Source organism: Brassica oleracea, unplaced genomic scaffold (genome assembly GCF_000695525.1).
Source record: "Brassica oleracea var. oleracea cultivar TO1000 unplaced genomic scaffold, BOL UnpScaffold00774, whole genome shotgun sequence".
Classification (NCBI taxonomy): Eukaryota; Viridiplantae; Streptophyta; class Magnoliopsida; order Brassicales; family Brassicaceae; genus Brassica; species Brassica oleracea.
The window spans coordinates 1-14270 of NW_013617453.1; the positions used below are offsets into that span (position 1 = coordinate 1).

Sequence of the window (14270 nt, forward strand, 5' to 3'; positions counted from 1 at the left end):
ATATTTGGTATACTACTATATGTTCATGTATATTTGGAGCAACATATGTACCATTGGAATGATTTTTACTCTATATTTCATGTTAGAGAGAAAAGTAGAATACCATTGACTCTTACTAATATATATGCAGAAAAAAAAAGTAAATGCGAAATTTTTGACTTTTTTATCAAATAGAAAACAAACATTGTGTTAAAGTTGCGTAGTTCGAGTTATTTTGGAAGAAAAAAATATGATTGCGATGGCATCATCTTTTGTGTAGACAATAGTTTGTTGGATAATTCCAAGCTTGTGGAAACTTAACATATTATTAGATGTTTAATATGTTAAGATAAACACAATAAGGAAACCTAGAAATAGGAAAATGAAGTTTCTATTTTGGTTAGGTTTGTGTTTTCCATATCCCACATGTTAAAGGGAATTGTCTTTCATATAAATATAGGTCTAATGGAGAGGTGTTCCATATGATCTGAGAGAAAACATATTGAGAGCTTTAGTTTTGAGTAGTTTCTAAAGCTAATAAGAAAAGTTGTTCTTATAACTCTTTGTGTTTCTAAGAGATCTGATAGTTTTTAGGTTTTCATAAACCTTTTTTCTTGGATCTTCTTAATATGTCATTTGCGTTAATTATTCTCAGAAAAGATTTGATGTGAAACAAAAGTTTAAGTTGCAGGAAAAAGAGAGGCTTATGTATCACGGTGAGACATATTAACCTAATCAAAGAATAATTTTTGGAAAAAGTATTCGTATTTACCAAAAATATAACTAAATGGATACCAAATTCAACATGCACATATATAATTGTACACTTTAGAATTAAAGAGAAATAATATTCCTCACCTTGTGTCAACCCAAAAAAAATTGTAAATGTTATGGAAAAATGACATGTATCAAGTTTAGGAAAATAAGACCAGTTAAAACTTACTCTAGTATCAAGTAAACCCATCTCGATGCCCGCTCCACCTGAAGCAGAATATTGTTTCTTCAGAGATGGGTAATTTAGACCTTAATCTTCCACATTGATTTGAATGGCTTCAAATCACATCTCACATTTGATTCAGCCATGTCAATCTAGGTCTGGTAGAGAATAGGAATCTTCTTTTTGTTTGGAGGGAGTATAGCAAGCATTCCAGTCTTAACTCCTCTTATATAGAATTTAGGCGTCAAACCAAGAATTAAATGCAACCATTTTGCTAAGTAATACGTGAATATATGGATTTACTAATTTCACGAAATTAGTACATTGACATAATCAATATACTTAGTAATATTAGCCTGATTTGAGCAAGAGCTTTAACTTTACATGACTCGTTTGAGTGAACTTCCTTTTGCATATCCGTATTATATATCTTGAATTGATGCACGACTTGTATATGATATGAGACAACGAAAGTGGTAGGTAAATGCAGTGGCATCTATTTGTAAATTCTCTACCAAAGAAAGGGTTTGAAATTAGTATGGCCGAGTAGCATTATAGAGCTCACACATCATCATGGTATGAGTGTAAATAATTTACATAACAAAGGTTATTTTTTAAAAATGCTTCTCTATTAATAAGAAAGGAATTCTCTATTAATAAGAAAGGAATTATATATATATATATATAAGGTTGTAGATACAAAAGTTTTAATCGTTACTCATTTCCGAAAGCAATTACAGCTTCAAAATTTGATAATTATAGTTTTAAAACACTAATGGGTGTTATTCAATATTGGACTTAAAATTAACTCTTTAGGTTTTAGAATCTATTCTTATTCAATGATTAATGGAAAAATTGCCAAAAATAACTCAAAAGTTGATTTTAAATAAAAAAGGATACCCCAAAAATATTCTAGTAATTTTCTAAACAAAAAATGAATACGCATTTTTACGAATATAATACTCGTAAGTCTTCAGTTGTTTTGTAAGTATTCTGCGAGAAGACTTCCTCTCAAATAAGACCCAGATGTAGATCGAGTCATGATATTTGGTTTAGGGTTTGGACATATCTTATATTATTTTCTGTATTTTTAGGGTCAGATTTTGGAGTAATTACCTTTTTAATAAAATTAAAGTTGACATATATGTGTTTAGTTTTGCATATATTAAACATTTTAAAAGTTGATTTTAAGTTTAATGAAGTGTCTGTTAATATTTAGTTACTTATTTGATTTTAGGGTTTAAAAATTTTTCAGGAAGTCTTCTAACAAATAATGCATTATAAGAATTCTTGGATACTCTTTTTGGACGAATAGTAAATTTAATGTTTATAAGATTTCTTCGGAAGACTTCTCCGAAAGTCTTCCGGATTGAAAATATTTATCCTAATTGGAATTTTTGTCTCCCTATACAAAGAAAATTTACACATTCTCTCTATTTTTCTCAAATGGCTCCAACAAAAATGTAATGTTTCGCATTCTAAATTTCTCCCATCTCTATTTAATCACTTTGAACTTAAAAACATCAAACTTTATATCCATTTCTCATTTTTATTTATCTTGTTTTTGCAGGTTTTTCATTAAATGGTTCTCATCTTTCACTCTTTTAAAGATAGATATATAAATTTTGGATCTGTATTTTTGTGTGTTTTATATGTTAGATTCTAAAAATTTATAGATTCAACCTAATGGAATTGTTTTATTTATTTTTAAGCATTAAAAATTATTTTTGAAAATTTTCTCTGTTTTGAAGCCATTTAAATGTTTCTTGATAATGCAGAATTTTCAGACCTGAGTTAAACTTTGGAAGACTTCTGGAAAGAATTGTCAGAAGTCCTCTAACATATAACGTACTAAAAGACTTCTTCGAAGTCTTCCTTCGAAGTCATCTCCCATGTCTCCTCTTTCATAACAGATCTAAGCGTTTTGGTAAGTTTCCATGTCTGATTTTTTTTTATTTGGTAACCTCTTTTTGCTTAAATCTCTTACCTTTTCCCCAAGCTATGTTCTGAATCTTTGATTTAGGGTCCGACTGGTGACCATCCGGGAAACAAGAGGAACGAATAAAAAAGGAATGCACGGGAATAAAATACCAGGAATGAAAAGAAATGGTTGTTCCTTATCAAATTTGACAAGGAATAATTTTGTTCTTTAATTCTCTACAAAAAAGGGAATGAAAGGGAATGAGAGGAAATTATTATTCCTTGTGAATGGTAATTTTTTTTAGGAACGTTAGGGAATGCATTATTCCTCGTCGTTCCCTGGTCACCATTCGTACCCTTAGTTTCAGATATGGAACTGTTAAAGTGGAGGAGCTGTCCGAACTGGAGCACTACAAGAAAACATGCCTCTAACGACGAAAAGTTACGATGAAATATTTTCCACCTAAAGTTATATCGAAATTACAACGACTTTACGTGGAAACTAACTTTTGTCATAAATTTTTTGTACAGATACAAGGAATATAGTTCGTCGTAAAAACCATGTAACTTCGCGACGAAAGTACAGGGAAAGAGAAAGTTCGATGTCAAGTCCTTGTAAGCTTACAACGTTCTTACGACGAATCATGTTACCATTAATTTTGGTGAAAACGTGTTTTTAGTGAGCTTCACCTAACTGATATCGTTGTAAAGTGGTTGTAAAATAGAAGTTAAAGGCTTATAAAATCCTAGTAAAACCATTCCTTGTAAATTCATTGTTATACCTTCACACAACGAAAACAAAGAAAAAACAATCAAGAAAAGAAAATCAAAAAAAATGTCCGCTGGTAGATATATTTACGAAAAATTGTCCTGATATACACAAAAACAAAAAACCCAAAATACACTAACCAACTAAAAACACACACACTCTCTCTCTCTCTCCTACTTTCTTTTCCTATGTCTCTACTATCTCTCTAAGAATCTAATTTCACTTTTTTGGTTATTTGGCAAATAAGCCCAAATATTTATGAGTTACGGAGTTGGATGTATACACACAAAGATTCCACCAGTAGAGTGAAGGATGCATTTCTTAGCGGGTTAGAGACATTCATGTACCAGGCGGGCTATATACCGATCACGGAGGAGAGCGATAAGATGTTTTTGTTCTTGTCGGAAGTGCAAGAATTCAAAATTTACTTGTTGTGAAACTGTATGGAGCATTTAATAAACATAGGTTTTACACCACTATACTATATTTGGTTTCAACATAGAGAGGGTTATAGTGAAAATGAAGCTAGTAGTAGTAATAGTAATTTCCAAGATGCTGGTAATAATGAAGAACCAAATCATTTGCATAATGAATATAGCTACCATCAAAGGATCAGATGATAGATCATGATAGGGTTCACGACATGATTACTGATCCATTTTTAGAAACTACTACAACAATAGCTGATGAAACTGGAAATGTGGAAGAACTTAATTTGGATGCAAAAATGTTTTATGAAATCCTAGATGCTGCAAATTAACCAATCTACACTTGGTGTAGAAAAGGTTTCTCTAAATTGTCTCTAGCAGTTAGGATGATGAATATTAAAACAGATCATAATTTACTTGAAAATTGTATGAATGCATGGACCGAGCTGTTTAAAGAGTATTTGCCAGAAGACAATGTGTCAGTGAATCTTATTATGAGATTCAGAAATTGGTTTATAGTATTGGATTGCCTTCGGAGATGATAGATGTTTGCATCGACAACTGCATGATCTACTGGAGAAACGATGAGAAGCTAGAAGAGTGTCGATTCTGCAAGAAGCCACGATTCAAACCGCATGGACGTGAGAGGAACAGAGTACCGTACTAAAGGATGTGGTACCTACCTATTACAGACAGGTTGAAAAGATTATATCAATCTGAGAGGACTGCTGGAATGATTAGGTGGCATGCTGAACATGTCCAGAGGGATGGCAAGGTCGCTCATCCATCAGATGCAAGAGCGTGGAAACATTTCAACACAGTACACCTAGATTTAGCTAGAAATATTCTGAATGTCAATCTTGGGTTATGCACAGATGAATTTAGTCTATTTGGAATAGTTGGGAGATAATATTCTTTTTTGCCCGTCATTCTTACGCCGTCCAACCTACCTTCGGAGATTTGCATAGAACCAGAATTTCTATTCTTGACCATATTAGTCCCTGGTCCGAAGCATCCAAAATGGTCACGAGATGTTTTTCTTCCACAATTGATACAAGAGCTGAAGGAGTTGGTGGTCAGAATGGGTGAGGACATATGATTGTTCCCTGAAAAATAATTTTACGATGCCAGCAGTTTTGCTAAGGACAATAAGTGACTTTCCGCTTATGGGATGTTGTCTGGATAGACAACACATGGAAGGCTATCTTGTCCATATTGTCTTGGATCGACAGATGATTTTCAACTGAAGAATGGTAGGAAGAGTTGTTGGTTTGATTGCCAACGTCGTTTTCTTCCCCTTTCCCATCCGTACCGAAGAAATATGACATTTTTTAGGTACAAGAAAGATGTCAGAGACAGTTCTCCTCCATATCTTACTGGAGAACAGATATTAGCGCAAATTTATTACTACGAAGCCCAGGAAACTGTTGGGCGTGGAGGAAACTGGCATGTTCCTGGAAATATGCATGATGGGTATGGGGTCGCTCACAATTGGCAAAAGAAGAATATATTTCGGGAGTTTCCTTACTGGAAGGATTTTCTTTTACGACACAACCTCGATATGATGCATATAGAGAAGAACTTTTTTGACAACATCATGAATACAATACTGAACGCCTCAGGGAAGACAAAAGATAGCAAAAAGTCAAGGATAGACTTACCTGATATTTGCTCAAGAAGTAAGTTACATATCAAGAGCAATGGAAACGTTCCAGTTCCCATCTTCCAGTTGTCATCAGAAGAAAGACGACATTGTTTAACTGGGTTGCAGCAGAAGTTAAGTTCTCTGATGGTTATGTTTCAAATCTCTCACGATGTGCTGAACAAGGTCAAAAGTTCTCAGGAATGAAGAGTCATGATTGTCATGTGTTTATGCAACGACTACTTCCATTCGCTTTTGTTGAGCTTCTTCCAACCAATGTACATGAAGCACTTCAGAATGATGTAATATATATAACAAATGTGTAACAAATTGTGTTATAAATATTGATAAGAACTCGAATGAAATGTGTAACAAATTTTGTTATAAATATTGATAACAAATTCTTCCATCAGAAGCAAAGACAACATTGTTGAGTTTGATGGAACCGATGATGATCATTTTACCGATATTGATAAGAACTCGAATGATTCAGAATGATGTAATATATATAACAAATGTGTAACAAATTTTGTTATAAATATTTTGGATTTAAAAATTTTATTTGGAACAATGCATGTGTAACAAATGTTGTTTTAAATATTTAAAACTTTTTTCATTTGGGTTTAAAAAATTATTTGAAGTTTAAGAAAATTTGGATAAAGAGTATGAAGGTGTAAAAGATATATGATGTTGTAGATAAGTAACTTTGGGGTTTAGGGATTTGATTTTCGGGGTTTCACACATGTCCTAGTAACTTCGTCGTAATAGAAAACACGGGCGTGGTAACTTCTTCGTAACTCGAAAAACACGGGGGTGGTAACTGTTGGACCCAATTTTGGTCAATACCATAATGAGCCGCGATCAAAGGCATGGGTCTTAAAGGGCCGGAGCCCGTAGCAAGAATACGAGCTCGAGAAAGAGTCACCGAGATCGTGCAACAAGAAGCTGAGATCGCAGAGCTACCACAGAGGTCTCGAATTCAGCTTACTATAAAGGAAGAGGAATGAAAACAGAAGATGACACGTTGAAAACCCTAGAGAGAGATATACACTTACACCGATCTTGTTGTCTTCCCACTTTTAGATTCTTTCTTTACCGATCTCATTTGTATCACTCGATCTAGTTCAATCCATTGTTTTTGATCTTATTCATCAATAAAGTTCATTTTCACCTACTGGAAACTATTTAACATCTTTGTGTTCTAAAGATATCGTTGCCTACATCATTTGTCTTCCCTAGATAAAACCCCGATCACTATCAAATACTTTGTGTAGATTTTAGGTTCTACATTTTGGCGCCGACTGTGGGGAGATAAACGAAAAACATCTTTGCTAAGAAACCGATCTAAGTTTCTTAAGCGCGACTATAGATCCCAACCAAGCCCAACCTGATCGCATCGAATCTATCGATCTCGAACTCCTCAGATCGGGCAAATCGATCACGACAAGAGAGGTCGATAATTTTGATAAACGCTCTCGTACCTCGCGGGAACGATTAACAGTCCCACCATCACCGCATTCGAGGATACACCACAGAAAGGGAGAATCTTGACTTTCCACGAGCATGAAACCGTAAAGCTCGATATGCCCAACGATGAAGCCTTAGTGATCGCGTTAGAAGTAGGAGGCGTCGCCCTCTCAAAAATTCTCGTCGATATTGGAAGTGCTGTTAACGTCATTTCACACGAAACGCTACGGTCGCTCGAACAACCGGCTCCAAAGATCAGACGGGAAGCAAACCCCCTCGCCAGTTTCGAAGGAAGGTCGATCCTTTCACTCGGGGTCGTGTTATTAACTACGAAAGCCTGCGACCTAAAGCGAAAAATAGAATTCATTGTAGTCAACCTTCCCATGCCTTTTGATGCCATTGTAGGGAGCCCCTGGTTATACCAGATGAGGGCATTTCCCTCATTTTATCACCAATGCGTGAAGTTTATGTCTCCAACCGGAGAAAAGACCATACTCGGAAGCCAGAAACAAGCTCGAGCCTGCTGCATGTCCGAGTTCCGAAAAATGCCACAGATGGAGGAGAATATCCCACTCGCACGCGACCTCTCGGTCAAAGATCCCGCCAAAGATCTATCCAGTACCGTCCCTCTGGACGAAAATTCCCCTGAAAAAATCGTCAACATCGGGAACGATTTACCTCCAGAGTTAAGGGGCGACCTCTTGTCATTTCTCAAACAAAATATCAAAACGTTTGCATGGTCCGCGGCAGACATGCCAGGAATCGATATCAATGTCGCTTCCCACGACCTAAACGTCGATCCCACATTTAAACCCGTCAAACAGAAGCGAAGTAAGTTAGGTCCCGAGCGAGCCAAAGCCGTGAATGACGAAGTGGATAAGCTCCTGACAATCGGCTCCATTCGCGAAGTTCAATACCCCGAATGGCTCGCAAACCCAGTCGTGGTTAAAAAGAAGAACGGAAAATGGAGAGTATGTATCGACTTCACCGACCTCAACAAAGCATGCCCGAAAGACAGCTTTCCATTACCGCATATCGACCGACTAGTAGAAGCCACAGCCGGACATGAACTACTCTCCTTCATGGACGCATTCTCAGGCTATAATCAAATCCTCATGAATCCCGAAGACCAGGAAAAAATGATCTTCACTATGGAGCGAGGAACATACTGCTATAAAGTGATGTCATTCGGGTTAAAGAATGTCGGAGCCACTTACCAAAGATTAGTAAACAAAATGTTTTCCAAGCAACTTGGGGAAACAATGGGAGTTTACATAGACGACATGCTAGTAAAGTCATCGAAAGCAAGCAACCACGTTCCCCAGTTACAAGAATGCTTCAACATCCTCAACAAATTCGGAATGAAACTAAACCCAACCAAATGTACGTCCGGAGTAGCCTCAGGGGAGTTCCTCGGCTACTTGGTAACCGAAAGAGGAATCGAAGCCAACCCAAAGCAGATCGCAGCACTCGTCGATATCTTACCCCCAAGATCGGTCCGAGAAGTACAACGCCTCACCGGGAAAATAGCCGCATTAAACCGTTTTATATCCAGATCGACCGATAGATACCTTCCTTTCTACAAATTGGTTAAAAGAAATAAGAAATTCGAATGGAACATCAAATGCGATTCTGCCCTCAAAAAGCTCAAGGCGTACATCAGGGAACCGCCCGTGTTGTCTAAACTGATCGTAGGAGAAACCCTCTTCCTATACGTCGCGACCTCCAAACACGTGGTGAGCGGAGTCCTGATGCGCGAAGAAAATGGAGAACAGAAACCAATATATTACGTGAGTAGGTCGCTAGTTGACGCCGAAACCAGATATCCCGTAATGGAGAAACTCACACTAGCGGTAGTAACTGCCGCCAGAAAACTGAGACCCGATTTCCAGTCTCATTCGGTCATAGTCATGACGTCACAACCCCTTCGGACAATACTCCATAGTCCGAGACAATCCGGCAGGCTCGCAAAATGGGCAATCGAGCTCAGTGAATATGACATAGAATATAAGTCACGAACGAGCTCGAAAGCACAAGTACTAGCAGATTTTGTCATCGAACTCATCCCAAAGGAGGGTAGCTCGAGCTCGAATACTAAATAGATATTACATGTCGACGGAGCATCATCTAAACAAGGATCCGGAATCAGAATACAGCTCGAATCCCCGACGGGAGAAATGATCGAACAATCATTTCGCCTAGCGCATCCCTGATCCGCTATGAATCCCTGATCCCTGATCGCGGGACTATGGCTCGCAAGAAGCATCGGTGCCCGAGAAATCAGTGCCTTGAGCAACTCGCAATTAGTCACAAGCCAATTCCACGAAGAATACGAAGCAAAAAACGAAAGAATGAAAGCATAACTTTCAGTCCTGCACGAAATCGCTCAACAGTTCGACAAGTTCGAACTAACAAAAATCCCAAGGGGAGATAATAAATCAGCGGATGCGCTGGCTGCGCTGGCTTCAACTTCCAATCAGGCGGTGAAAAGAATAATACCAGTAGAAGGGATAGATAAACCAAGCATAAATCTCCCACGTAAGGAAATCAATCTTCCGGAAAAAAAATCCCCCACGCATTGATGCAATCACTACGCGAAGTGGGGCACGAAGAGAAAGCCAGGGTCTCGACAACGAAAACAGCGATGAGCCCGACAGTCAATCGGTCCCGAGCACATCGCGCGTCGGGACCAGAAGAACAGAAACCACCGCAGCTATCCCTGAAGAGGCCGTCCATGAAACCAGCAACGAGGCACACGAAGCCTTCAAGAAGGAGCTAGAAGCCAGGCCAGATTGGAGAATCCCGATATTTAAATATATAAAGGACGGCGAGCTCCCCGCCGAGAGATGGGAAGCTCAAAAAATAAAAGCCTGGAGTTCGCGTTATTGTATAATGGAGGAAAGATTGTATAAAAGAAGTCTAGACGAGCCCTATCTATTAGGTGTATCCCCTAAGGACGCGTTCATAATCCTGAAACAAACTCACGGGGAGCGTAGAGTTCGGAAGCCACTCCGGGGGACAATCCCTAGCAATCAGGATAAAGAAACTAGGCTACTTCTGGCCAACAATCGCCGATGACAGCGAGCAATTCGCGTTGAAATGCGACAAATGCCAAAGGCACGCGCCGATGATACATCAACCTACTCAAAAACTGTCTGCGATATTCTTGCCATACCCTTTCATGAAATGGTCCATGGATGTGGTAGGCCCGCTAGTACCTTCCGGACCAGCCCAGCTGCGATTTCTTCTGGCATTAACCGACTATTTCACCAAGTGGATCGAGGCCGAAGCATTCTCAAATGTCACTTCCACGACGGTAACCAGCTTCATTTGGAAAAACATCATCTGTCGACATGGTCTACCATACGAAATAGTAACCGACAACGGACCACAATTCATTTCCAAAATGTTCGACGAGTTTTGCGTGAAATGGAAAATCAAGATTAAGGCCACAAGCCCCTGATACCCAAAATGCAACGGTCATGCCGAAGCCGCAAATAAGACTATAATGAACAACCTCAAGAAAAGGCTCGACCTCAAGAAGGAGAGGTGAGGAGAAGAGATGCATAGTGTCCTGTGGGCCTACAGAACAACCCCCCACACCGCAACCGGTGAAACTCCGTTTTCACTATCTTATGAAATCGAGGCCGTAATCCCAGCCAAAATTGAGGTCCCGAGTCAGCGACGAGGAATATGTCCAGAAGACGCCGAACTCAATGAAGAGTTTATAATCCATCAGCTGGATATGATCGAGAACGACGCGAAAAAGCAGCAATACGCGTACAAAATTACCAACAAGCCGCGGCACGTTATTATGATTCAAATGTAAGAAATCGCACTTTCTCCGTAGGCGACCTAGTTCTCCAGAAAGTGTTCGACGGAACGAAAGAGCCGGGAGCAGGAAAACTAGGAACAAAATGGGAAGGACGATACAAAGTAACTAAAGAAATCCGAACGGGAGTCTACGAGCTAGAAAAAGTCAAAACAGGCCTCCCAGAAATGAGAACTTGGAACGCCTACAACCTCAAGAAATACTACAAATAACGCAAACCCGAACCTCAATCATAACGATCAAAGCTTAGAGCTAGGGGGCCATCGATACCTACAGCTCAGTCAAAAATGGAACTACGATAAGGCTTGATCCCCCAAAAGGGGTACATAGGCAGCTCGTCACCGATCGCAGCCCAAACAACCAAACAAACAGTCTTTAGCTTTCTTTCATCACTTTGAACATCTAATTCCTAAGCATAGCCCATTTACCAACTTGCTATCAGGCCATATAAAGGCCCATAAAACATATTCCTGATCAGTCTCTGTTTCACGCCTTCCAAAGCGTAAAACAACAAGCTCAATGAGGCTTAAAACAAATCGGAAACATACGATTAAAGAGGTATTATCCCATAAATCCGTTGGAAACATATATATGTTTCTCCAACAACAAAAACAAAAAAAACATACATATAAAACATAGCAAACTTCAAACTAAATCGAAGTAATCCTCGCATCAATCCTGGTTGACCGAGTCTCCGGAGATCTCGGGGAGATCGAGACGACCAAGAGAAGGGTCCGACACCGAAGCAAGACCGTAATTGACGTCGAGCGAAACCTCCAAGTCTTTATGGCGCTCCAACTCCGCCTCGAGCTCGAAGCCACCCTCACTATACTCGGCAAAGCTTCGATATGAGCTCGCGTCTCTTGCAAAAGAATCTCCGCGGCCGTTTCTTTCTTCTTTTGCTCCAACTTACCCCTGACTACAGCCAAAACCCCCTCGTACTCCTTCACAAGAGAGACACGAGCTAGATGGAGATCTTTGCGAGCTTTCCTATCCCGACCTTCGATCTCTCGCCTATACTTCTCCTCCATCGAGTTAAGGTCTCTCTGAACAACGCCCTTTTCTGCCTCAGAAGCCGCCAACTTCTTCTTCAATTTCTCAAAATCCAATTCGCGCTGTCTCTCCGTCTCCCGAGCAGTATCCAGCTCACCCCGAAGCTGTTGGATCAAGCTGTTGGATCGTGAGAAGGTGAACAGCCGTCTCCTCCTTACTAGGAAAATTTGTCAAGCGCCCCTCCATTAAAGAAGCATAATCATTGCTTGCCTCCATAGCCTAAGCAAAATAGTAGCATCAAAACAAAGCATCCCAGTCCATAAAAATCAAGCGAAGACAACGTACCTTGGCATTTGCGACTGCCATCCGAACATAGGCGTCGCGCTCTCGCATGTGCTCCAAAGAAGGGAGCTCGCATCCTTCTGCTCTGATCTTACACCAAATTTCCGCAAGGGACTCGGGGTTCTCAAGGATGGGGATCTCGCTGTCATACGCAAACGACCACGAAAAAGCTTCGGGCACGCTCGAAGGAAGATCACCGGGGTTAACCTGCGAAGTACCTTCACCAGAAGCACGCAACGGCGGAGAAAGTTTCGGGCTCGACGATCCCGAAGCCACAGAGTTAACTCCTCCAAAACCCGACGTCGAGATTGACGAGACAACGAATCGATCTCGTCATTAAGAGCTCGATCACCAGCAGAGCTCGCCGAAGTATCCGGTGCCTTTCGAGCTCCACCAGATGGAAAAGCGACCGACACTGGCCTAGCAAGAAGACCAGGAGACTGAGCCTGCGACCTCGGTCTAAGGACCCGCCCCCGGTGGACTTTCCGATCTCGCTCTGATGACCCGGCCTCAGAAGACTCATCAGGACGATCGAGCAACACCTCTTCATCCTTCTTCCCTAAAAAGCAAAGCAAACCTCAAAAAAATTAGGATCATATCAACGAAGCGCCCCAGATCATGCCAGAAAAAAAGAGCAATGTAATAGCCACTTACTTTTGGTGCCCTGACCTCGCTTGGGCCGAACAGGAGCCACCAAGGTGACAGGAGTAGCACGATTCGCACCCGGTGGGAGAGCATAGGCGGCTTGAATTCGGTCAGGAGTAAAGGAGAGCCAGCAAGTGCTACCTCGACGCAAAGTCTCCATTAACCCGCGAAGCTCGAGAGACATAGGCGCAGACCCAAAAGGCTCTATAAATAGAAGGAAAATTCTTTCTTTCGTTTTTAAAGAAGAAGAAAACAACAGACATTGTTTACCAAGACGAAATGAGACTCACCAATGTCGTCGGACCATTCCCGAGGAATCCTCTCGAAATCGAAGTCTCCGACCGACGCTAGATTTATTTTTAAAACAAAAAAATTCTCCCTCCATCGATCATCCTTATTAGGAATGCCTTCGATGATAACACGACCACCTCGAGGAGAGATAATCATTGTGCCATGGAAGCCGTTGTTTCGCTTTATGGAAAATAATTGCTTCAACTCCCTGAGACCAAATTCGAGACCTTCTTCCTGAGCTCGGACCCAGCAACCTAAAAAGTACCGGAAAAAGTTACGCGCTATCTGGGTAAACGCCATCTTGATCTCCGCCAGCACCTCGAGAAGGAAACGAGGAAGAGGAAACGATAAGCCGCCAGCCTCAAAATGAGATGCGTAAGGTCCACATTACCCCGGTCTCACGTTCTTCGGAGTCTCACCGTCCTCGGGGATTCGATTTCTACGGCGTAACTGACTCCCCAGAGTTCGTAAATGGCGTCGATATGTTTCCCTTTAAGAATCGTCTTGAGATGCGGACCAAACTTTTCTGCAGCCATAGTTCCGAATTAAGAAGAAGTATCGCGAAAGAGAGAGAAAAAAACCAAGAAGAAGATGCCAAAGAAAGAAGAAGGATCGAAGTGACGAAGAAGACGATCTGCTCAGTGATATGTAATATATATATAATAAAAGAAAAGTGGTTCCCGAGAACGCTAGGATCTAACCGGCCACGAACTTTCAATCTCGACCACACGATCCTAAAATGGCCGACAAGTCAAATCAAGACGATACGCGTGGCATCCCATTCCCCGAGAATCGCGACACCGCCAAGTAACGGTAGTTTCTCGCCTTTTCAGTTTCCCAATAAACCAAAAAGGCTGGGGGACAAATGTTGGACCCAATTTTGGTCAATACCATAATGGGCCGCGATCAAAGGCATGGGCCTTAAAGGGCCGGAGCCCGTAGCAAGAATACGAGCTCGAGAAGGAGTCGCCGAGGTCGCAGAGATCGTGCAACAAGAAGCTGAGATCGCGGAGCTACCACAGATG

At 40.6% G+C, this 14270-nt stretch overlaps 1 protein-coding gene across 1 annotated transcript; it reads right to left on the reverse strand.

The window, feature by feature from the left end:
- Positions 1–11624: 11624 nt before the first annotated feature.
- LOC106320047 lies at positions 11625–13781 on the reverse strand. The gene is made up of 6 exons (XM_013758414.1): positions 13665–13781; positions 13245–13605; positions 12964–13158; positions 12517–12868; positions 12313–12451; positions 11625–12131 (listed from the first exon to the last, which is right to left on the reverse strand). The coding sequence occupies exons 1-6, from the start codon at positions 13779–13781 to the stop codon at positions 11625–11627; spliced, it is 1671 nt and encodes a 556-aa protein (XP_013613868.1).
- Positions 13782–14270: the final 489 nt, after the last annotated feature.